This window comes from Parasteatoda tepidariorum, chromosome 11 (assembly GCF_982258835.1).
Source record: "Parasteatoda tepidariorum strain Cologne lab strain chromosome 11, Ptep-v5.0, whole genome shotgun sequence".
NCBI lineage: Eukaryota > Metazoa > Arthropoda > Arachnida > Araneae > Theridiidae > Parasteatoda > Parasteatoda tepidariorum.
This window is the reverse complement of record NC_141765.1, coordinates 94464550-94487353: the sequence shown is the minus strand read 5'-3', so window position 1 is coordinate 94487353 and position 22804 is coordinate 94464550. Positions and strand designations below refer to the sequence as shown.

The 22804-nt window shown below is 27.3% G+C and overlaps 1 protein-coding gene across 35 annotated transcripts in view; it reads right to left on the bottom strand.

Moving 5' to 3' along the window:
* Positions 1-247: 247 nt before the first annotated feature.
* Positions 248-22804, bottom strand: part of LOC147801907 (E3 ubiquitin-protein ligase RNF10-like) — a 58491-nt gene continuing 35934 nt past the window's right edge. For 5 of the 35 annotated variants that reach the window (XM_087155566.1, XM_087155564.1, XM_087155565.1 and 2 more), the window contains 5 exons: positions 18737-18809; positions 18008-18184; positions 15423-15545; positions 14735-14806; positions 13367-13437 (listed from right to left, as the gene is read on the bottom strand). In XM_087155566.1, coding sequence (XP_087011692.1) covers positions 18068-18184; positions 18737-18809 — 190 coding nt within the window. In that variant the 3' untranslated portion in view covers positions 13367-13437; positions 14735-14806; positions 15423-15545; positions 18008-18067. The other 30 variants (XM_087155555.1, XM_087155556.1, XM_087155553.1 and 27 more) reach the window with 23 other exon arrangements.

The window sequence follows — 22804 nt, the reverse complement described above, 5'->3', positions numbered from 1 at the left end:
ACTGTCAAAAACCAGTTTACGACATCCAAAAATTTCAACCTCCACGGTATAAAATCCTCTTTTTTTTAAATCCAGACACAAATCATCACTTTTGTATTCTTTTTTTTACAATAAAAATACTGTATTTCTTTACTTAAAAGGATTAATTAAAATGAGCACTGCATAACACTCATATAAACAAACTGCAATTAGATTAAATGTTCAAAAAAAATTATCTCTCGTTTGCAATTAAATTGACACTTAGTCATTAATATAAAGTGACTTTAATTCAAGTTAAAAAGAAATCAAAAATTTAATAAATATCTTCATTATAGAAATATTTCACAATAAACAATCTGTGTTCAAAAGTCGTATTCTTCTATAACAATCTCTTCATCAAGCAATATCTTGACATCCGACTTGTTTGCATTGTTTCATTCATCAATTGTGATACTCGCTCTCTTCTGCTTCAAAAGAAATAGTTAAAAATTTAAAATTTTACAAGAATAAAAGTAAGAAATCAATAATGATGAAAATGAGCATCAATAATGGTGAAAATAAAGATCGAAAGATACGGAAATGAGTTTTCCCTACCTTTTAAAAAGATATAGAATAATTTTCAATTAAAAAAAAAACATCCTTAAACATATGTTTGTATCTCATTAAATTTAAAAAACTGAATTGACAGAATACTACAAAGTATAAAAAAGTCATTAGTATAAACCAAAGTCAAATAAAATTTTCTGATAATTCAATATACCTTGCACTTTAATGCTGCTTCAAATTTATGTTACAAAATTAAAAAAGAGTAAAAAGAGTAATATTTTTGGAGGGAGTGATGAAATTATTTGCGGTCAGAGTAGGAGTTATTTTCTAAGCATATCTGAAGATTTTCTTAAAGCAAACACAGATTTTTTTTTTAATATTAAAATCAGCAGACAGAAAACTATGTTGAAAATTTTAATTACTTTTCGTTAATTCTTTTAAAGATATCAAATTAAAAAAAATTTTAAAAAATTAAGAATTTTTTATTTATTTATTTACAGAATTTCAGAAATTTACATAAAATATGACTTAGTGCTACATTTTTTAATTGATGTACAATTTTTGCTTGATATATGTTAGACTATGCCTAATTTTTGGAATATGAAGAAATGGAATTCTTGAATAAAAGAATATGAAGATTGCGCTTCAGATTAACTCTGTAAATTCTGCTGCTTGGTATATAAGTTGTACAGAGCCAGCATCAAAAATACAAAAGTAATAACCAATCAGAGTTTTTAAATGAAGGAATACATTGCATAAAACAGATTGCATAAAACAGTTTGCAATAAAGCATTTAGCATTGATTTAAAATAGTTCTTAAGTATCAAGAACAAAATGCAGCTTTCTAAACTAGCTAACATTTGGTGAATGAAACAATCACCAAGTTACATTAGAAATAATCATACTTGCCAGCATTGGAGAAATGAAATCATTGAGATTTTACTAGCGAAATTTTTTAGGCTACTAGTAAAGTTTTACATCATGCATAACCAAAGTCAAAAAGAGAAATTTCAAATTGGATATAATGAAAGCAGTTACATTTAGCGAGGTAAAAAATATGTGTATAAATTTTAATCTAAAAAAGACTTTTTTAAAGCATTATTAATAATTACTTCAAACTATTTTAATTTATAATTGTCGTCTAACAGTCGACCCAATTTTTTGGGTTTACGACTACTAACGTTCAACTTCGTAGAATTATAATTTTGAACCATAACACATATAACAAAGGAACTCCAGGATCAAGTATTGGGAGAAATTTGTCTTTGTGGAGGACTTTTTGATGGAACTAACCCGCATTTGCGTTACATGGAGTGGAAAACCACAAAACACTGCCACGGTTTGACGGCAAGGGGACTCTACCCTATGATCTGTCAACCACTGAAGATATTTTTACTTAAACTATTCACAATCATTATACTGTAGCACCGGCATTAGTACTATCTGTTGAGGAATAAGAAGTATTTTTGCCATCAAAAAATATTTTATTGCCATATTTTTTTAAAAATTTCTTCAACAAATACGGAAAAATTTGAGAATATGCAGGTAAACAGGAGATAGTCGTAAAATACAGGAGTTTTGGTTAAAAAAACAGGAGACTTGTCAGGCATGAATAATGTAACTCTAGAGAAAAAGATCAGAAAGTCTTTTCTTGAGTGAGGATGCGCGTTGAAATAAAGATAATAATATTTGTTTTCTTAGAAAGAAAGATGCGTAATTTATGAAAGAGCAAAATGCTTTGCATTTATTTAATTTGCATAAAAACAATACAGTATAACTGTACAACAACAAGGATTTCAATACAAGTTAGCGTTCACAAATAGTGGAATTCTGCAATGCACATATTACTTAATTCTATATATGTATAGAAAAATTTATTTAGGTATATATTTAGAAAAAAAAAATCAATACCTTGGCAAATATACAAAATTAAAAAATATATGACACTTAAATTTTACATTTCATTGCAAAAAATATAAAATGTTATCGAATATTTGAAATTAACGTTCTAATTTTTGGCTAAATTAGAACTAAAACATATTGCCTTTTTTGACAACTGCATTTAAATCACTAAAAATATTTTCTCACAGCATTTCAGTTTAAGTTCTTTTGTTCTCCTACACGGTCTATACTCTTCTGTATTGCTTTCAAAATGGTTCCAAGGAGTAAAAAAAAGTTATTTTAGATATGTTTCAAAAACCATAATTTTTATCACTTTTATATCTCCAAATAATCAGTTGCTGAAAAATTTAGTGTTAAGAGTTACGATTCTGAGACCTGTACAGTACTGATTAAAAGAATGGTACAATCCTCTTCTCTCATTAAAGATAGCATTATCTCAACATATTTATCTTTAGCACAACTTTATATTTTATTTTATAACCAGTAATGAACAGTCAAGTCAATTTCAGGTTTACAACCATTAATGCTTTACTATGTTTCCTTGTACATTTTGAACCAAATCCAGAAGACAAGAAAACTCCTGGACTAACCAACCTTTGTAATGATGCGCACAATTTCCTTCTTAACACAAAATAGAGGCATGCTGCTTGAGAAGATATCATTTTCAATACTTATAAAACATTTTCTTGAGAGTGTGAAGACAGATGTATCTAGTCCTTCAAACTGGGAAAAAATAATAAATAAAAAATAATCAAAACACAAAATTCCTCAAAAAAAAATATATATATAGATCATAATTCTTAATAATGAAAACCTAGAAATATTTCCTCGCAGAATTATGATATATAGTAACTGTTAGGTTATTTTAAAAGAGCAGAATGAAACTTTATAAAAAATAATGTTATTTATGCCCATACAAATTTTATACCAATTATAAAGCATGCAAGAATTAGTAGCTTTTGGAATTTGTTTTGGTTCGTTTTCGAATTGAGGCACTGTAACATATTGTCTGTTTTATTAATAGAAAAAATAAAAATATAATTTTTTTTTCAAGAAAAAAACTATTTCGAGAGAAATGAATGTTTTCAGTTGTATAATTTTTCAAAACTAACAACATAATAATTTAGACAGCAAGAAAGCATTGACTGTATTATTACCAAAAGAAAGATAACAAAATTCATTTTACAAAACTACAATTAACCTTCAACCACTCACATAAGTACAGAGAAGTTAAGATATTTTTTATTAAGTGGTAATACCTTTGAAAGCAATTTAGGTTTAAAATTTTGCCTTTTTTTATAAAAAAGTACAAAGTAACTATTAAAATAAAGTCTCACCACTAAAAGCATATTTCAGAGATTTTTGCTACCACCACTGGTGTAAGATAAAAAGAAAAAAAAGAAAGAAAATTTAAAAAATGAAAGCAAATATAAAGTTACATGATATTAATTTTGCAAGGAATCTTCATTTATACCTTTGATAAATTTTCATAAAACTGAGGTTTGTGCAGGTCTCCATCTCCTATTATTCACAGAGGACAACTTAAGCATCAGACATCTAGATGCCAAAGACACCATACAATCGTTCATTGTGTCATGACTCTGAAAGATATATATACATTACCTTACAATATTTTTTAAATTTTCTCAAGAAATACTTAGAGTATTATTTAGTAATTTAAGCAGTTTTTAGTTCATTAGATTTTTTATACTTTGCAACAAAGTTTAAAGCTTTCAGAATTTTAAGAAACTGATAATAAATTTTTAAAAAAAAGTATTTTTATACACCTATGCAAGAAAATCAATTAAGAAGCTTTTATTGCTTATTTTAATAGTGGTTTGTAATAACAGCATAAAATTTTATAAGCCTAGCTTAAATATTTATGGAGATTATACAAAACAAATTTCTTTGTCTTATGTTTTTTTGCTATAACTTTAAAAATATTCAGTACAATTAAACAAATTTTTAGAGAAATTTAAAACTATTTACAAAAATATTGATTTAAAATAATGCAATAAGCTCAAGATATGAGTATTTAAAGTAGTTTGTTTATATTGCGCACGTACAGAAAATTTAAAAAAAAATCTTTTTCATATTTTTCTAATGAATTGTACTTGGCAACTAATGAAAAACATCTGATTTCAATATCTTAAAAATTTTCAAGCAATTTTTGTACTTTTTAAAAGAAAGCTAAAAATGATAAGGATTTTTCCACAAGTTTCATTTTGTAAGATACAACAAGATTTATTAAAAATGACACTGGCAATAATAGCAGAGACTACGAAATGAAATTTGCGAATTTAAAAAATACAAAAATTACTTAGAAAATTGCTTGAGACTTTTTAAGATATTTGAATCAGTACTTAGTTGCTAAACGTGGCTCACTACAAAATTATGATAAAAAAATGTTTAATCGAGACCCCCCAAAAAATGAAATATTAAGATAAGTTGTTCTTAAAATATTCTGAATTTTTTAAAAAAAGGCAAAGATCATTTTATCTTCAGACAAAAGAGTACAAGGCTGCAAGAAATAATAATTTTTACATGATCAGTTTTCTTTAGAAATAAAAGATTAAATTTAATTTAATAGCTCTAAAACTAATTTGAAAATTTTTAGAAAGAAAGAAAAATATAATGCATATCTTCAGACTTATGAATATGTGACTTCAAAAACTCCTAATTATACTGCCAAGAGATTTTGCTTAACTAAATTGCATGGAACAGAAAAAAAAATTCAACTGAAACAAGTGTTTCCAAAACGAGAGAGCGGAGTATTGCAAATAAATCAAGTGTCTCATGACTTTCAGTCCCAGAAATTTTTTTTAATGTCCCAATAAAGCCTTTTGCATGAAACAAATTTATTAAGAAACAAGAATTTAAAAAGAAAACTTCTGCTTTTTTAATGAACATACAACATTAAAAAAACTCCGCAATCATAGAGTCCTCGGGTATTGAAAACTTTGCATTACTTTCTAATTGAGCCCGCGTGGCAGAACTTTTTCGAGCAATCTGTGACAGAACTCTCAAGCACTAATATCTTTCTGCAAGATACTTTTAATAATAACAAACATATACGTTACTAATTTAAAATGAAAGAGCTGTGCTTAAAAAAAAACTAGATAACCATATTTAAAAAAAACTATATAAATTTTTAATTGAACATGGAATAATTATTCATTCTAATATTATGGGTTATATTCTCGCATTTTGTTGGGGGGGTTGGCTTATTTCCTTCTTCGCATTCTGTAAATAATCATCATAACAAAAAACAAAACAAAAAAAAAAACAATTAGAAATCATAAAATCCGTAGAAGTATAATTGCAAAAAAAAGATCAGTCAAGAAATCACGCAAATCGGACTCCTCAAATGCATGCTTCGTTTCAAGATCAGGCTGTTGTAATAAATATTGTATGAAAAATATCAGATTTAAAAATCATGGTGAAATTAATAGTAATAACTGCCAAACATTTGATAGAATTATTGCCTTAAAAAATAAATACTCTAACGCACAATTCGAATTTTCCATATTGAAATATATAGGAATATTTAAAATCCAAGTGAAAATCAATATCAACATCTGCTGAAAATACAAACAAAACATTATTTACACACCGACACATTGAATTACAATACTACCAGCATATATTAAGCAAGTCAAAAAGTGATTATATAAATGCAGGATTCAATTATTACATGCAAATTGTTGTAGAAAAGAAAAGGAATTTTTTTTTCAAAAGAAAACTCATTCTGCAAGAGCTCTGTAACGTTCTGTTACAATGTCACTACGATTCTGCCACAGGGTAATTGAGTAACGCTTGATAGAGGAAAGTTTGGAAAAGCTAATGGGTTTGAGCAAATGTAAATATAAAAACAGAGTGTTCTGTTTTAAGAAGACAATAATTTTGGGGGTTCTTCAAATTTGTGGACTAAAAGATACATAAACCAGAGAAAACTATTTCTCAAAGTTTTAGTTAAATTATTAGCAGTTTTAAAAAAAAAGTGATAGAGCACTCACGTAATCAGCTTTGCTTTGGGAATATCTTGCAAAAACAAAGTAAAATCTTCAGATGTCTTATCAAACAATTCCTAAAATAATACAATACAAGATTAGAAAACATCAGTAAATGAATTAAAGCGATAATTATTAAACAGAGTCTGCATTGCATACCTGCCAACATTGGAGAAATAATTTGAACTCAATCTTTTTGTTAAGTAATAAATAGTTTATTTTGGCGATTAAAGATGTGGTATTTGTATTCTTTTTGATTTTATGATTGTTTAGATTTAAGAGCTTTCTGAGCATATGATATTTTGTGGAATTGTATTTTAATAAACAGCATACTTAGAAGAGAAATTAAAAATGCAGAATAAAGTAGATAGAAGAATGATATTTTTGTCAAAATAAGTTCCGCATTTAAGAGTTGCTGTAATTCTGTGTATTTACACTGCAGCGACTTCATGTTCAGAAGTGCAATTTCATTTAGACCACACGGTCACCATATCAACTTTCTACTTCATAGTTAAGTACCTATATATTCGACAGAAGCTTAGAATTTACAAGTCAAAAATTCAGAATGGATATCTGTTGGGTGGAAAAAGTATCCAATTAGACTATAATACATTGTTTTTACAAAAACCTCACATAATAAATGCATTGTATATCACAAAAGATGACATCGTGTAAAAAAATACTAGCACAAGTTTGAAATCAGATGTCACAGTGGGAGATGACAAATCATTTTCAGACTACAATTCTGACAGTTTGAGCAAATAAAGATTCATATACGTATTGAAAGTTTTTAATGCTGGCAAAACAAATGAATTATTCAGTTCTTAATAGTCCTCATTTAAAAAATTTAAAAAAAAAATTATATTTTGTTATTGCAGCTGTCTATTAAGGCACCAAGGTGAGATTTTTCTTGTTTATGTTTCCATTGGCGCCATCTATGCCCAAGAATTAGACTTCTGCCACACCCATACGTCACATCTATTTAAAGCGGATCCATTCCTATAATCTTTCATTCATTCACAGATTATAATTTTGACCTAAACCAGAGAACGATCAATCTCCTATCCAGTACTCCCAGAGGCATAAAATGTTATGGGGACATGGAGGATGTTGTGACCTGGCAGATTAAACATGCACCAGTCACCATTTACTACATGGAGAGTCTTCGGTTTGCTGGATTACACAATTTTTTATGTGGAACAAAACGTGTTGAGAACTTGGAGTGTGGCTTGACAGCAGTTTAGATTTGAATAAATGCAGTATTTATTTCTAAATTGTTTACATCAGGATTAGACGATCCTTTTCAAACATTTTCAGATGAGTAGGAAGTACATTGTGATTTGACTTCTTTGAGGGGTCACCTAAGCAAAATAAACTCTAAGTTATTTAGCACAATAAATAATGAATCCCACATGAAATGAACTAAACTTACGCTTGGAGGAAAGAATTTTTCCCAATGCATGAAACAGAGAGGAAATCCCTTTTACTCCCATCTTCAGAGGAAGAAACACTTTCTTGCACAGTTAAGGGCTTTTAAAGTCTAAAAAAAAATATTGATAATTTTAAAATAGGAAAAGAAAATTAATAAACATCAACAAAATGGAACTGCTAATCCATACAAGATGACTTATGTGTGAGTGTAAACAACAAAAAATAAGCACCTTTTAAGCTCTCAAAAAATATTTTTAAGCATTTTTAAATATTTAAAATATTTTTACATTTACATTAAAAATATTTTTATTTTTAGCATTAACATAATGCTAAATAATTTTCAAAGACTTTGCATGATTATGATTAAATTCCTGACAAAAAAAAAAACTCTTTTTTTTTATTACATTAGCCACCATAAAGAGATGGAGATTTTTCGGTTCGATTTCAGAGGGTGGAAAATGAAGCCTGACATTGAGAATCTCTTGCAAAATGCAGCAGAGTTGAAAATGAGAGTGCAAGAATAATTCCCACAGAACCCAGTTCAGTATAAACACATGCGTGCCTGCAAATATTTAATCAAACAGGTAAAATGATTGGCGCTTCCATACGCTATGGAACAACGGTAAGCCAAAATCAGTAGTGCAAGTGGCAAAACATGGTTTTGGAGCACCTTTGGAACAACAAAAAAGCAATTTTGGAGCAGTGAAACAAAGATTTGGGGCATATTTAATTAAAAGAATTAAAATAAGAATTTAATAACAAGAATTTTTAATTTTGCTCATTAATGACATATGTTATTTTTTACACTTTTTTGAAGGTCCCTGCATTAACAAATTAAGTTTCTTTTTGCTATCTTCCAATGCTGTTAAATATTCTACTATTCTCGACTTAGCCTCAGATAATAAGATCGGTCTTTATTATTTAACCCATCTTTCATACTTTTTTCAGCTGTGGCTAAGAGATCATGAGAAGCCTTCAATTTTTTTTGCAAATCAATTTCAACAGCTTTCAATCTGCTTTCCTCAGTTTCAGTGTTTTCACATTCTTTTTTCTCAACCTCTAATCGAGCAGAATAATTTTTAAATGCTGCAAGCGCCACTTTAATCATATCATTATCAACTTTAAAGTTATTTAAACCCCCTATTTTGCTAATATGTGACACAACTTGTCTCAAACCATTAACACTATGCGAATGTAAACTTGCCCCATTGTCAAGAAGCTTTTTGTTCACACTAAAACCTCTTTCAACATCAACATGTGGTATGCACAAAAGAGCATTAAAAAGCTTTGTTAAAAGAGGATATTTGATATTTCCCAATCTATATTATCTTTCTTCACAAAATAGTTTTTCCAAAACACATCAATTGGTGCATATTCATTTGAGTCAGAAGAATAACCTTCTGGTTTCCCACGTAACAAAGATGCCTCTTCAAGTTTTATAATGGATGGGGTTACTGTTGCCAGATATCTTATTGGCTTATTAGAAGTGTCTTCCATTCTCATTACAGAATGCAACACTTTCAGATGGTACAGTAACCTATTTTCAAGCGGCAATGCTTTTATTGACTGTTTTGCGCATACTTGGAACTTAAATACATAGACTTTCTATCTGAAGAAGATAAGGACGTCATTGCAAGCAAAAGCAATTTAAATAAATTTAATATTGAGTGGCTCATACTATTTTTTAAATTAACAATTACTTTATTTAATTTTGTAAACGGTAATTCAAAACTCTTATTAATTTAACTATTATTTAAGATTATCGAGTGTATTTTTCTTAAAATTTAAATAAATGTTATTTGCAATAATATATCCAACAAAACATAAACAGGATTAATTTTGATCATACTGAATTTATAGAAATATGTAAAGAATTAAGCAAATTAAGAAACTTTAATAAATTTATATTACAAATGTAAATTCCAGGAGCATTCGGAATGTTTTGGGATGTCTTTAAGACGAAATTTGCTGTATGGGTACTGAATGGCTCCTAATAAATTTTTATTAAAACTGGTTACCAAGCACAGTATTTTAATAATGAAATGATTAAAAAAAATTAAATAATTTTTAAATGCAAATTAAAAAAAAAAGATAAAAACTTAATTAAACAAATAGCATAGTTACTTTTTATATACAATACATTTAAAAACATGATATTTAGGGTCAAACCAAGTAAACTTAAATATTTTAAAGAGGAATGGAATTGACATGCCAATTTGATGAAAATAATGCAAATAAGAGTAGATAGTTAAAAAAAAATTATTACAAAAAACAAACAGTCTTGTCTAGAGAAGTATTTGAACACACATATAGTAAAGGAGTAAAGATAAATAATTTGGTGCATTCTCATAACAAAAAAAAAGGAAATAACAATTATTTTCATAATTAATAACATGTAACGAAAAAATAAAAGCTAATTTTGAAGGCTAGTGTGGGTCTTCAACTTAGATATCTTAAAATTGCCCTCCCCACCCCAAAAAAGCACTATCTCTTCCACGAGCAGTATCCCCCTTGTCCACACTATTCTTTTCAGAATTCTTCACTCTCCTTACAGAGTATCATTCTAGGCAAATGGCAGAATATATTAATGAATAAACCAATATATTAAAGAAAGGACATGCTTTCTTCCCCTTGCCTGTAGCCCCCCCCCCCACACACATATTCCTTTTTGTCTCTCTAAAATGCTTTACCCTTGATTGTTGGTTTAATTCTAAGCGATAAAAAAACGACTTTTTGATTTAAAAAATTGTTCCTATGAACTATACTGATGCTGAAAATTTAAGGACTTTAAAAAACAATGTATCAAAATTAAGTTCGTTTAAGGGCCCTTATTTTCCAAAATAAAAATTGAGCAATTTTTAAAGATTTTAAGGACCGTGGGAACCCTGTAGTAATACAAACAAAAGAGATAAGTTAGCAAGCAAAGGCACTACACCTACAAAAACAAAATACATTAATAAATATTTTTCTTCTTCCTTTTTTGATTGATAAAAGTTAAATTTTAGTTTCATTCTATTGATTTTTTATTACTTTATAAAGAAAGCGAAAAATAAAAAATATTTTTAAAGCCATAGATTTTATACTTAATTAATAATAATAAAAAACATAACAAAAGATACAAATTAAACTGAAGAACTTGTACCAACAAGAAAGTAGCTTTTATGCAAAGCAAACTACTTAATTGTTGTCTAGGAGAGGAAGTAAAGCTTAGCATAAGTTTTTTCATCAGTTAAATAAATTCTGATATGAAAGAAATTAAATTATCCTGTTTGCTTTCTAGCAAATCAATATCGGATTTGGAGCAATAAAATTGTTTTTCAAACAATTCTTTGCAATAAAAATAATAATTGAAATTTCAAATTGCTACACAATATTTATGAAAGAATTAGCAATACTTCCTTAAGTACTCCACAATATTTATTCAAGTGCCACACATATTTCTTTCATAAAAGTTTAAAATCATGGCAAACAAAACAAAATATGATGCACATTTTTTCAGCTATCTAACTAATAATAATTTAATATTATATAATATAATTAAAAATAATTCTTAAAGTATCCCTTTTGCAGCAAATAAAATTAACAAAAAGTATTTCATGACTGTTATTCTCAAATATGAAAACAACATAGAGCTTACCTTTAAACTGAGACATAGTCTCTTTTGAGACGACAGAAGAAAAATCGAATTCTGCAATATCGAATTTGCAGGTTAACAGCAAATGTTAAAGATATCTCAACCTTTTCCGAAGAACCCGTATGAATGCATGAAATATGGTGCAAAATTTTATTCAGTGAAAAAGCCTTAGAAGAAGGAAGTTTAAAACAAGCGGATTACTTACTTCAGTCATGGTGACTCTTTCAACTTCAACAAGTTTAGTTGTAATTGTCTCAGGAGCAAATTCCAAGGAGCCATATTCTTTTAACAACATCTTTACATTTATGTTGTGAATACAAATGTGTTGCCCATCTTCAGCTAAAGTTAAATGAAACAAAGAATGAAACAGTTACAATACTTTAGATTACTTTAAATTCAAACTATCTATATGTAGAATAAACATAACAATAAATGACTTTGGTTTGCTTAACAAAATAAATAAGAATGACAAGAAAGAAAAAAAAGGGAAAATATATTTTAAAAACTTATTAAGATTCTTCACACTTTGAAAATAAAAGAGAAATTATTTCAACTTTATAGTACAATAATGCAGTAAAACATAGATAAATAAATACCGTTAGAAAAATGTCACCCCTTTTCTTTCACAGTCTGAAATAGAATTCATACTTGCATCACATATTCCATGCTATTCAGACATTTTGAAACACTAAAGGAATTTTCAGTAATTTAAATATTTTTTTCTTCCTAAAATAGAATTAGAGTGACTGCAATTCAGTAACTTACAAGTTAAAACCTCACCTATGAATTAGAGATTCATTATGGATCATTGAATTTCATTTCACAGCTAAGTACTGTATTTATTTAATTGGACAATAAAGTACAATAACAGACATAGGGTCATTTCATTATTTAAGCTTGCTCTGAACAATAAATTTCACCATAACAATTTTTTATTTTAGGACAAATATTTAAAAACCACAGTTTTTTATTTATTCATTTTTTAAACTTACGCACAATAACATTTATTTCAAACTCAGAGAATGACGAGATTGTTTTGATTTTTCTCAATGGGATTACAATAGGTTTATGTCTGGTGATGCTTTTTATTTGCTAATTCATTTAGACTACTAACAAATAAAAACATGACATATTCAATGCTAACACCTTTTTTTACAGCAAATACTTCCCGGAAATTTTTTAAAAAAACCTGTTTTATACTAATTTTTAACACATAGAAATTTTCATAATTAACATATACATGTTTTAATTATTGACATATAGTACCTGGTCAACTGAAAACATTTAGCAAGTTTGGAAAACTTTTCTTTAATCTACTGAAAATTTAAGTAAACAAGATCACAATTTTAAAGCTGTAACTGGGAATAGCATGATTTTAAACAGGCCAAAATATTCTCATAATATTTCCTATCTGAAGTGAAACCTTAAATGAGAGGTTACCCAATTCATGAAATAGATGAAATGACTGGATTTTTGGACTGCACAAAAACCTGTCACCGCTAGACTTTCTGGTGATACATCAAAAAAATGTGTGCATGCAAAAACGATATTGAATTAAAGGATTCTAAAAAATTGAATCGCAGCTGCAACTGAAACAATTTCTCCAGAAATTCTTCAAATAACCATCTTTGAATGTCAATCATCAATTAATTATGTCTACAATGAAACATATTAGAACTTGCACTTTTTCTTATTTTTCAGTAGGAAATTAATATTCATACGTGCAATTAATTAACTTGCATCTTTTAAAAAACTAAGAAAAAATGGAAAGAAATATTAAAATTTTAATTCTTTTATATGCATTAACATATTTTTATTAACAGTAACAAATATTTAACGCTATATGATAGGTAAAAACAGCATACTTTCATGTAATTCTTCATAAGACTCAGTTAAACTTGTTGAAATAAGATGTTTTCTCTCTGGTACATTACCCTAAAATGCAATTATATGAAACTTATACAAAATTTAATGTAAATATTTTTATTTTTAAAGAGATAATTTTAACAAGTTAACTAAACTAATTCTAATTTTCCTAAGTCGTATATGTTTTTGAGGAACTAAATGAACTTTGTATTATTAACTGCAAAAAATATTTTTAAACAAAATGTAAACAAATTATCTTAACCTTAGACAAATTATCTGAACCTTAGACAAATTATCTTAAGCTTAAAATTAGAGACACTAAAATTAAAATGTGTACATGCCACCAACCTTACATTCTTAATTCCTTAGACATATTAATCGCATTTTAAGATAGCAATATGAAGTAAAAGATTTAGTATATGTATATAATGTATTAAATTTCAATAAACAATTTTTCCACATAAATTACATTCTTATATTATTTGAAAACTACAAAAAAGATAAAAACTTGAAATAGCTTTATTTAAAGCAAGCAGCTATAGGGGAAAAAAAGTGACTCAAAAATGTAAGCTTAATTGTCCGAAAAATTTACATCATAGAAATGAATGTCGAGCATTGTAAACTCAAATCAATAAAATGAAGCTAATAATTTAATTATTAATTTATAGACAAATAAGATAGTAAAAATTTTGAAAAGAATCTAGAATTTTTATTTTAAAAGGTTTTTTTTTGTATTTTTTAAAAGCCTGCAAAATTAATAAAATAATTATTCTATATGAATCAATCTTTATTACTTAATAATAATAAAAAGCATATAAACAGATATAGACAAAAGTCCAAACTTTTGCTTCCTTTCATTCAATTTGAAATTATTTCAAAGAGCATATTTTCACTAAGTCAGTGTCAGCAGAAATGTAACTAAGCATGAATGTATTTCATCCAATGAGAGCAACTGCAAAGATACTGTCAGGCGTTATCTGATATGAAACTAGTGACAGTTTTACTGGCGCTCTCTTTTGAGCGCAAACAGATTAATGATGAAATTAAGAGGATTTTTTTAAACTTTTTCACAAAAATATAAATAAATAATAAAAGAGGGGAAAATTTTCGAGATAATAAAAATTGGAAGGCAGTTAAAAACAGTAGAGTTGGCATTTATGAAATTATGCCCACCAAAAAAAGGGAAAATAATAAAAAGAAAGGTTCAGAGAAGAAATTCGTTTCCGAGGTAATATATAGCTATAGAAGTCATAAAGTTTGCAAGAATATAATATTCAAATAATTCAAAGAAGGAACAAAATTAAAAATTTTGTTTTTAAAAGACAAACACATTGTTCCAATATATTTTTTTAAAAAAATCACATACATTGCTTCTATAAATGAGCTCCTTAAGTTGATCTACATTCTGGTTTAAAGCAACATCCCTTTCATGAAGTAGCTGCCAAGAAAAAAAAATTTCAGAATGTTAAATACCAAATTAAATTTTTAAGTGATAAAAGTTGACAAATGTTATCAACAGGTTGTGGGGATACAGTTATCTTCTTTTAATGAACACTTGTGAAATAAATAACAGTAAAATTTTTCAATAAATCAATTAATCAAAAAATTTACAATGGTCTTCCCTATACACAAACAAAAGTTTAATGAAATTTCACTTTTTCTGGGCAGTGTTAGTATTAAACTCTGAACACATTGTATGTAACTAACATCAGAGCAAAATTCACCTAATAAAGATATTAAGCATGGAGTGAAATATGATCCATGTTTTTATGAAAATTCTTTCAAATTTATTTTATGTATAAGTAATATAAGGATAGTGAACATTCAGTAAAATATTATATTATTCAATGAGATTTTATCAAGAGACAATATTCAGTTCAAATATTTTCATTAATACATTAACTTTTCAAACATTAATTATTTTTAACAGTTACAGTTCATAAAAAATACAAGAAATATTAATATCACAGGTATAAATTTTAAAAATTAAACTTAAACTAAAAACAACAAATCAGATAAGTTGAAAATAATTGAATTATTGGCATAACTTTGACCTTACCGTAAAGGCAGATTCCATAAAGCAAGCCTCTGGAGTGTCCATTTCATAAGCAGCTCTCTCTCTTTCAATGACGGAAAAGACTTCCTTCTGACCAGCCATAAGTAATTTCTGGAATCACCTAGAACATTCTCTTAATTAAATATTATTATTTAATAGTTTACATTACACACACATATTCTTAAGCAAATAATGAGATAAGAAAAAAAAGTCTTTTATGCTAAGGGTTTTTCAGACATTTTTCTAACTTTAGGGAGATTTTTAAAATATAATAAAATTTGGAGACTAGGGGAAATTAATAAAATTTAACACCCATCAAGCGCTGAGCCCCTGGACTGGACAGAAAATCTGCAGCTTAAATTACAAAACAAAGCTTAGAAGAGCTATTTTGTTATTTCTACTAAAGGTTTGTAGCAACACATTTGTGTAGACAGCATGATTTCCTCTAATCAATGAGTACAACGCTCTTGAAGGGGGGGGGGGTCATTGTTGTATGCAAGAAACCAGTAGAGGCTTAAAAAACAGTAAAAACTTGAAAAACAGTAGAGGAAAAACTTTTATTGACTGCTTACAATAGTACATCGATGGTAACAAGTTTGGCGAAGATCACTTTTCCCAATCATGGCATCTACGACTGCAAGTTTGCATAAAGAGCAATTTTCGATTGCAAGTGAACAGTGATAGTTGTGGCAATGATTATTATTTTCCCCTATGTTTCTTTTATCATGACTCATCCTGTCGCTGACATGATGAATCCTGAAGTGATGGAGAATCTCTCTGACTTATGTAAACATGCCTTCGTTTAATTGCGCAAATCCTGGTTTTCTTTTTACATTCAATGCAGCCGTTCATCATTTTTAACCATTATTTTGCAAAGATATAATATTAAGAAATAATATTAATTGTTAAGAAATAATAGTCATTATTAAAAAATATTAAAATAGAATGTTTATTTTTTAAAAAAAATATGCAATTTACTACTTATTAATATTTTATTTTTATTCAATGATCATTTTTACTTTTTAATGCATCTCTCTTTTTCTAATAACGAACTGAATTTATGATGGAGGCGGGGGTGACTCAGAAGTTTCTCAGTCTTTTTCAATCCATTAACGAAGTTTTTTTTTTCTACGCATGAAGATATTTATAAATACTAGTTCAATGAGCGTTTTCATACTGATTTTATATTTATAATTACTTGTGTAATGACATAAGTCGCAGCAGGCTAATTTCAGCCGCATGTCTCCGTCCCTCCTGCACAAGTTGTTCAGTTTTTTTTAAAAAAAAATATACAATTGATTGTTGATAACTAATCAAAAAGGGCAAGAATTTGAAATTACCCAACACCAAATGTAAAACATTATTGTAACAAATATATTATATTGTAACAAATACATTAAATTGTAACAAATTATTGTAAAAAATTATTTATAAAAAAAAATACATATCGTCATTGACAGTAAATATAGCTGTATGAGCATTTTCAATAGATACTGGTAAAGAAACCAGTGATCCTTTCTATCTTTTCAGTAAGCATAATTTAATTTCATCTCCAACAGTTACAGAACTTGCATAGTTTTATGGAAACACTGTTTAAAAAAAACACAAAGAATAAATTTAAAAAATTATTTTCAATTTTTTTTAATACCTTTAAACTTGTGTCCTTGAAAGATAAAGGAAAAAGCAAAGGCATTCCAACAGCTATATTATATGTTAAAAATAATTAGCTATCATAAGACAAGAACTAAGAATTTAAGATTTCAGAAGTAAAAGTTTATTTAAAGCAACAAAAATGTGCTTAGCACTTTTAATTTCTGACTTCTAAAATTGTCTTTACTTTCAACAGGGGTAAATGTGGTAAAAATTGAAAATTTTAAAACAGAATGGAGGTATCCAAGTTTTAAAAGGGTAGAAAAAATTAGATACAAATCTTTATACTTTAAAAATATAAATATACTGAAGACTTATGATTGCTAAAAAATATATAATTATAGGAAATAATCTCACTTTATTTAATTTAATCATTAATATTTTATTATTACATAATAAGGCCCTCACCGTGTAGGAAATAAGAAGCAAAGAGTCTTATAAACATTTTCTTAAACAAGAATACCAACAAATAGTTTTTATATTATATATATATATATATATAAACACACACAGATAGATAGATGGATAGATATACATACAGACAGTAACACATGTTGTGAAATATAAAGAAAAATGACAAATTATTGTTATCTTAAATTATTGTTATCTTAAATTTTTTGCTTGTCTTAACTCACTTTTTTTTTTATAAGAGAAAAAATAAATAAAATCCACCAAAAGACTGGAAACATATAACTAACTTTACTTTCACTCATTGAATTTTATATATATATATATATATATATATATATATATATATATATTTAAATAAGATGAGAAACAATACTTCAGTAATTAAATAATATGCCTAAAAACAGATAATAACCATTTAAAGTAACAAATTGAATTATTCTTTATTTATATTTAGTTGAAATTTCAAATCACCATCAAGAAACTGTCAAGTTCACAATATAATAAATAAATAAATAAAATTACCTTTTTAAATCAATTTTATGCACTGCTTCAAAACAAATAGGACATTTTTGCCAAGATTTATCAGTTAAAGCAAAATAATGTAGAATGCCGGGAGAGCAATAAACATGTCCACACATCTTTGCAGCAGTTGAAATGTGAAGACAAATTGGGCAAGATGGCATCATGACATGTTAAACGCTGAAGAAATACAAAATTCTGAGATATGTACAAGGACAAAAATTATTGCAGAAATTTTCAATTGTTTAAAAAAAATTTTTTATCTATTATGTTACTTTTTAATTAAAACCTAAACAATATTATTTTAAATTAAGAGATAAAATTTTTGAGCACATTGTTGATGCATAACAACAATTAAATTATATCTTAAAACAAAATTTTCAACTTCTTATGAAGTTATTAGTAAAAAAAATTAACTATAATTAACTAAGAAAATATTTCTTGTGCAGGCTACTCGATGTAATATAAATTACATAAAACTATACATTTATGTGCTGTAATAAAATAAAAAAATTACTTTTCCCAATGTCACAGACTATCTCACAGAAAATCTGCACATACTATTTCTTCAATTAATGACCACTCTACAAGCTTATCTGGATTGTTTTGGTACATAGAATAATCTTCATTATCCCTTGCAACGAATTGGTAACAGAAATTTTAAATAAAGTTTCCTTACTTTCATACATAATAAAAAATTTAAAAAAGCACACATGGTGTTCTACAGCTTACCTTCTGATTAATACACACTTTAATGATCCTAGTCAAAATCTTCACCCAAAGTGTAGCCAATAAAAATTTAAGTCTGGAAAAAAGAAAATACTATTATAAAAATCAGAAATTATTATCAATGTTAATCAGGGTACAAGTCCGGACCAGAATGAAATTCATTGAAACAAATAAAATTTGTTAGATGAAGCTTAAAAGCTGACAACTGTTATTAACACGTTGAGAGTAACTTGTATTTTTAAAAAAATTCTCGTTAGGCCAGACATGCTATCTAGAAACGCTATTATTGTGGTACAGCAATGTGAAGCATACTACTAACAGATGTAAATAAAAAATTGATTTGTAATAAATAAAAATTAAGTCAATTTGAAATAAAATTTCAATTATTACTAAACCTGATTTTATTTTCATAAAAGACAAGACAGTAAATTTTAAACTGTAAAGATTCAACAAAAAAATTGTGTAAAAAAAAAACTTTGGAAATAAGTGAATTTTTTCAAATGGACCCATTCCATTCACCTTGGTCAATTGGGTATACTATCGCCTACGTCACAGGTTGTGTTATTCCTACTAAATTTAACCAGTGAACGGCATTTTCTGCGAGCCTGACATGAAGCTACAAATAAACAAACGGAATGTTCAATCTTTTAAATAGCTGCTCGCCAGATTATATTATATTAAATGGAAAAGTTCGCTTTGTAATAATTGATTTTGTTGTTTCATCTAAGTAACTCAATGTTTTAAGTAAACATATATTTAAAACTCAGTTTATTAATTAAATTAAAAGTTTTTTTTCTCTTCTGACAACGTGAGACATCAAACCAATTAAATTTAACGGACATCATTCTATAGAATCCATATTTTAAAAAAAAATATGGATTCTATAGAATTATCTTTTTATATTATACCCAGAATAGAATTTTTTTTATATTATACCCTATTCAAAATATAAAATGGTAATATCATATTTTATATTATAAAATAAAAAAAGTAATAAGTATTAACAATAATAAAAAAAAAATCATTGATAATTGTTATTTGATGATAGAATCAAAATTGGCTATACAGTACTAAACTGAAGCTTAAAGGAGGAAGTAAAAAAACAATACCACCAAAGCACCTCAGAATTACATAACTTGTAAATGGAAATCACAGATTTTGAATTTTTCTTTCAAATCTGATTTAAAATAAAATTGTTTGAACCAATAGTTTTAATTATTTTTAGACGTGTAAGTAAAATTCAAAATCCCAGTTTAAAATACTAAGCGAAAAATGAACAGGAAGTAGTTAAATGGAAATTGCTGGTTTTGAATTTTTCTTTCAAAATTGTTTCAAATATACACAAGAAAATTTCTTACTGAAAAATCATATTAGAAGACTTACAACAAGAGTTCCTTATTACATTTTGGATGTTTTAATCCCTTATTTTTATTATATCCAGAACCAGATCGCTTACCTTACCTTCTCAAACATCAAAAGTAAAATTCAACAGATGGTTTAAATTTCCTTTATTATAACCCTGTGAGTAAGATGGTTCAGCAACTTATTTTAATCTGAAACTGAATGTTCAATACAACTCTAAGAACATCTATCCGTGAAACATATTTTTTTTATAAAATACATCAATATATATTTTTACTTTTAGAAAAGAAAGCATGAAACTAAATTTGATTAGGAAAAAAAAAATTTCCACTAAAGGCTATCTCCTAACTATCCCAACTTAACCCCATGTGGTTACAAACCTTTTTACTAGAAAAGGGCTATACAAGGATGCACTGAAAAACTTCAATGTTGTGATATCTTCTCCAATCTGATGTCTGGATCATTTTTCAATGCATTAAAAATTGTAATTTACTGAGACATGCACAATGTTTCCTGATGGATTGATGTCTGCACTTGCAATGGGGAGCATTGTTCCTGATTTTCAAATGTGGAAAATAAGCACTTCTCCTTACTATAACATCAACGACCGCAAGCTTGTGTAAGAATTTTTCGTCGATCGTAAGTGAAAAGTGATAGCTCTGACAATGTTGGTTATCTTTCCCCATGTTTCTTTCAATGTGACTCATTGTTTTGCTGATACAATGAATTCCTCTGTGATAAAGAGTCAAAGTGTTATTGAATTTCTTAGTTATGGAAATGTGCTTTCTGTTTCTGCCATTGCTTTTTAAACAGTGCTGCTACAAAAGATGCTCAAATTCGGTTACTATTAAGATATGGCAGAGACAAAATTTTAAAATTACAAAATATTGCAAATATAAAATCCGCTTTCACTATAAGGAATAAGAATTACTACATGCAAGTACAAGCACAGCAACTTTTATAGTGACAACTATTTATTTATAGTTGTTTCATAAAAGATACATGCGCCACCTTTTGTAGCTATTTAGTGTAGTCAAACGCACTGGTCTTAGTAGGGGGGGGGGGAGTTGTAATATACTTTTAACAGCACTTTATATGTTCATAGTCGATAGTTCAAAAGTATCTAACTTGAAGAATTTCTGATCAGTTCTGAAGTGGATGCCACAAAATGGTGCCTTTCTCTAAAACATCAAATTATACAGAAAGTGCAACTCCTTTTTTTCTTCTGTGAAATACAATCTTCACCTTTTGTTTTTTTAAGACAATGAGCCGCATTTGATTTTAAGGAAACTTTAATCAAAGTAATACCCAGGCTTTGTATTGCACCAATGAAAAAATCAAAAAATTTATTATTTTTAAAAAAATTAAGAAATATTTTGGAACATCATATATAAACCAGATTATTTTTAAAAAGGTAAAAAAATAAAAACAAAGTATGATTTGTTCGACGTAAGAGCAATAAAAGCAAATTTTATTGCAGAAGAAAAGCAAAATATACTATTTTTAATTTTAAAGATACTTTGCTTAGAACAGAAAGTTTTACAATTTCCAGCAAGAACTAAACAGTATAGGGCACAATTAATGATCGCATCAAAACAAAAAGATATTAGATCAAAACTTTTCGATTCCTCAAATCTATTTTTTACAAGTCAGCATATGTATTCTTACAAAATGGGATGCTTCGAACACACACAAAAATCAGGATTATTAGGACAAAAAGTATAAAATGAAAGCAAAATATTTTGTATGAAGAATATCAGGAAAACTATAAGCCCTACAATATGTGGATATATATGTGCATATATAGTGCACTAAACAAAATCAATTATTTTTAATTTTTTACCAGCTTGAATAACACACTAATTTATAAAACAAAAAGTTTTTTCAGAATACTTTAATCACATGTTTTTATCATAAAAAATCATCTTTAAAAAAATATAACAGAATATAATTCGACAACATATAATAAGAAACACACTTAAAATTTTTGAAATGTATACATGGTGCATGATTTTCGAAGCAGAGTTGAAAAAAATTAATTTTCATCAAAATTAAATCAATTAGGAAGGTAATTCTGTATTGATATCTATACACATGAACTTCAATTCAAAAGGGGATTTGAAACTCGAAAATTTAAAAGTTATACCCTTAGAATTGGTTCCCTTCAAAAAAGTTTTTACTTTCTTGCATGTTTGGAAACGAGCCAAAACTTGATTATTTTGTGGTAGATACTGACATACCTACATGGAAATTTTCCCCTGAATTTGAAACTAATACTTACACCAACATGGTGAGAGTTTTTCAAAAACTAAATTATAGCCAGCTTATATCTTGTTCATTCAAACGTAAAATAGTGTCGACTGGCTTTCTTTTTAAGTAACACAGAACATGGTTTGTATCAGTGTTTTTACCTATTTTTCTTTATTTTGGCTCCTTATAAATGTTACAAATAATTTAGCTTCAATTCAAATTTGTAATTTTTCAGGGTTCTCACTCTTTAAACAAAATAGTATGATTGTGCATCATCAATGTACATATACTGTCAGTGACAGTGTCAATTAGTTGGCTTTCTTTAAATCAATAAATAAAAGAATTAAGATTTGCAATTTTTTTCAAGTATATATAAAAAAAAGAGTAAATAAAGAAATTTGGTAAAAACATTGAAAAAATTATTAGAAGTTTTTATATTTCGCTACTAGACCAAGAAAT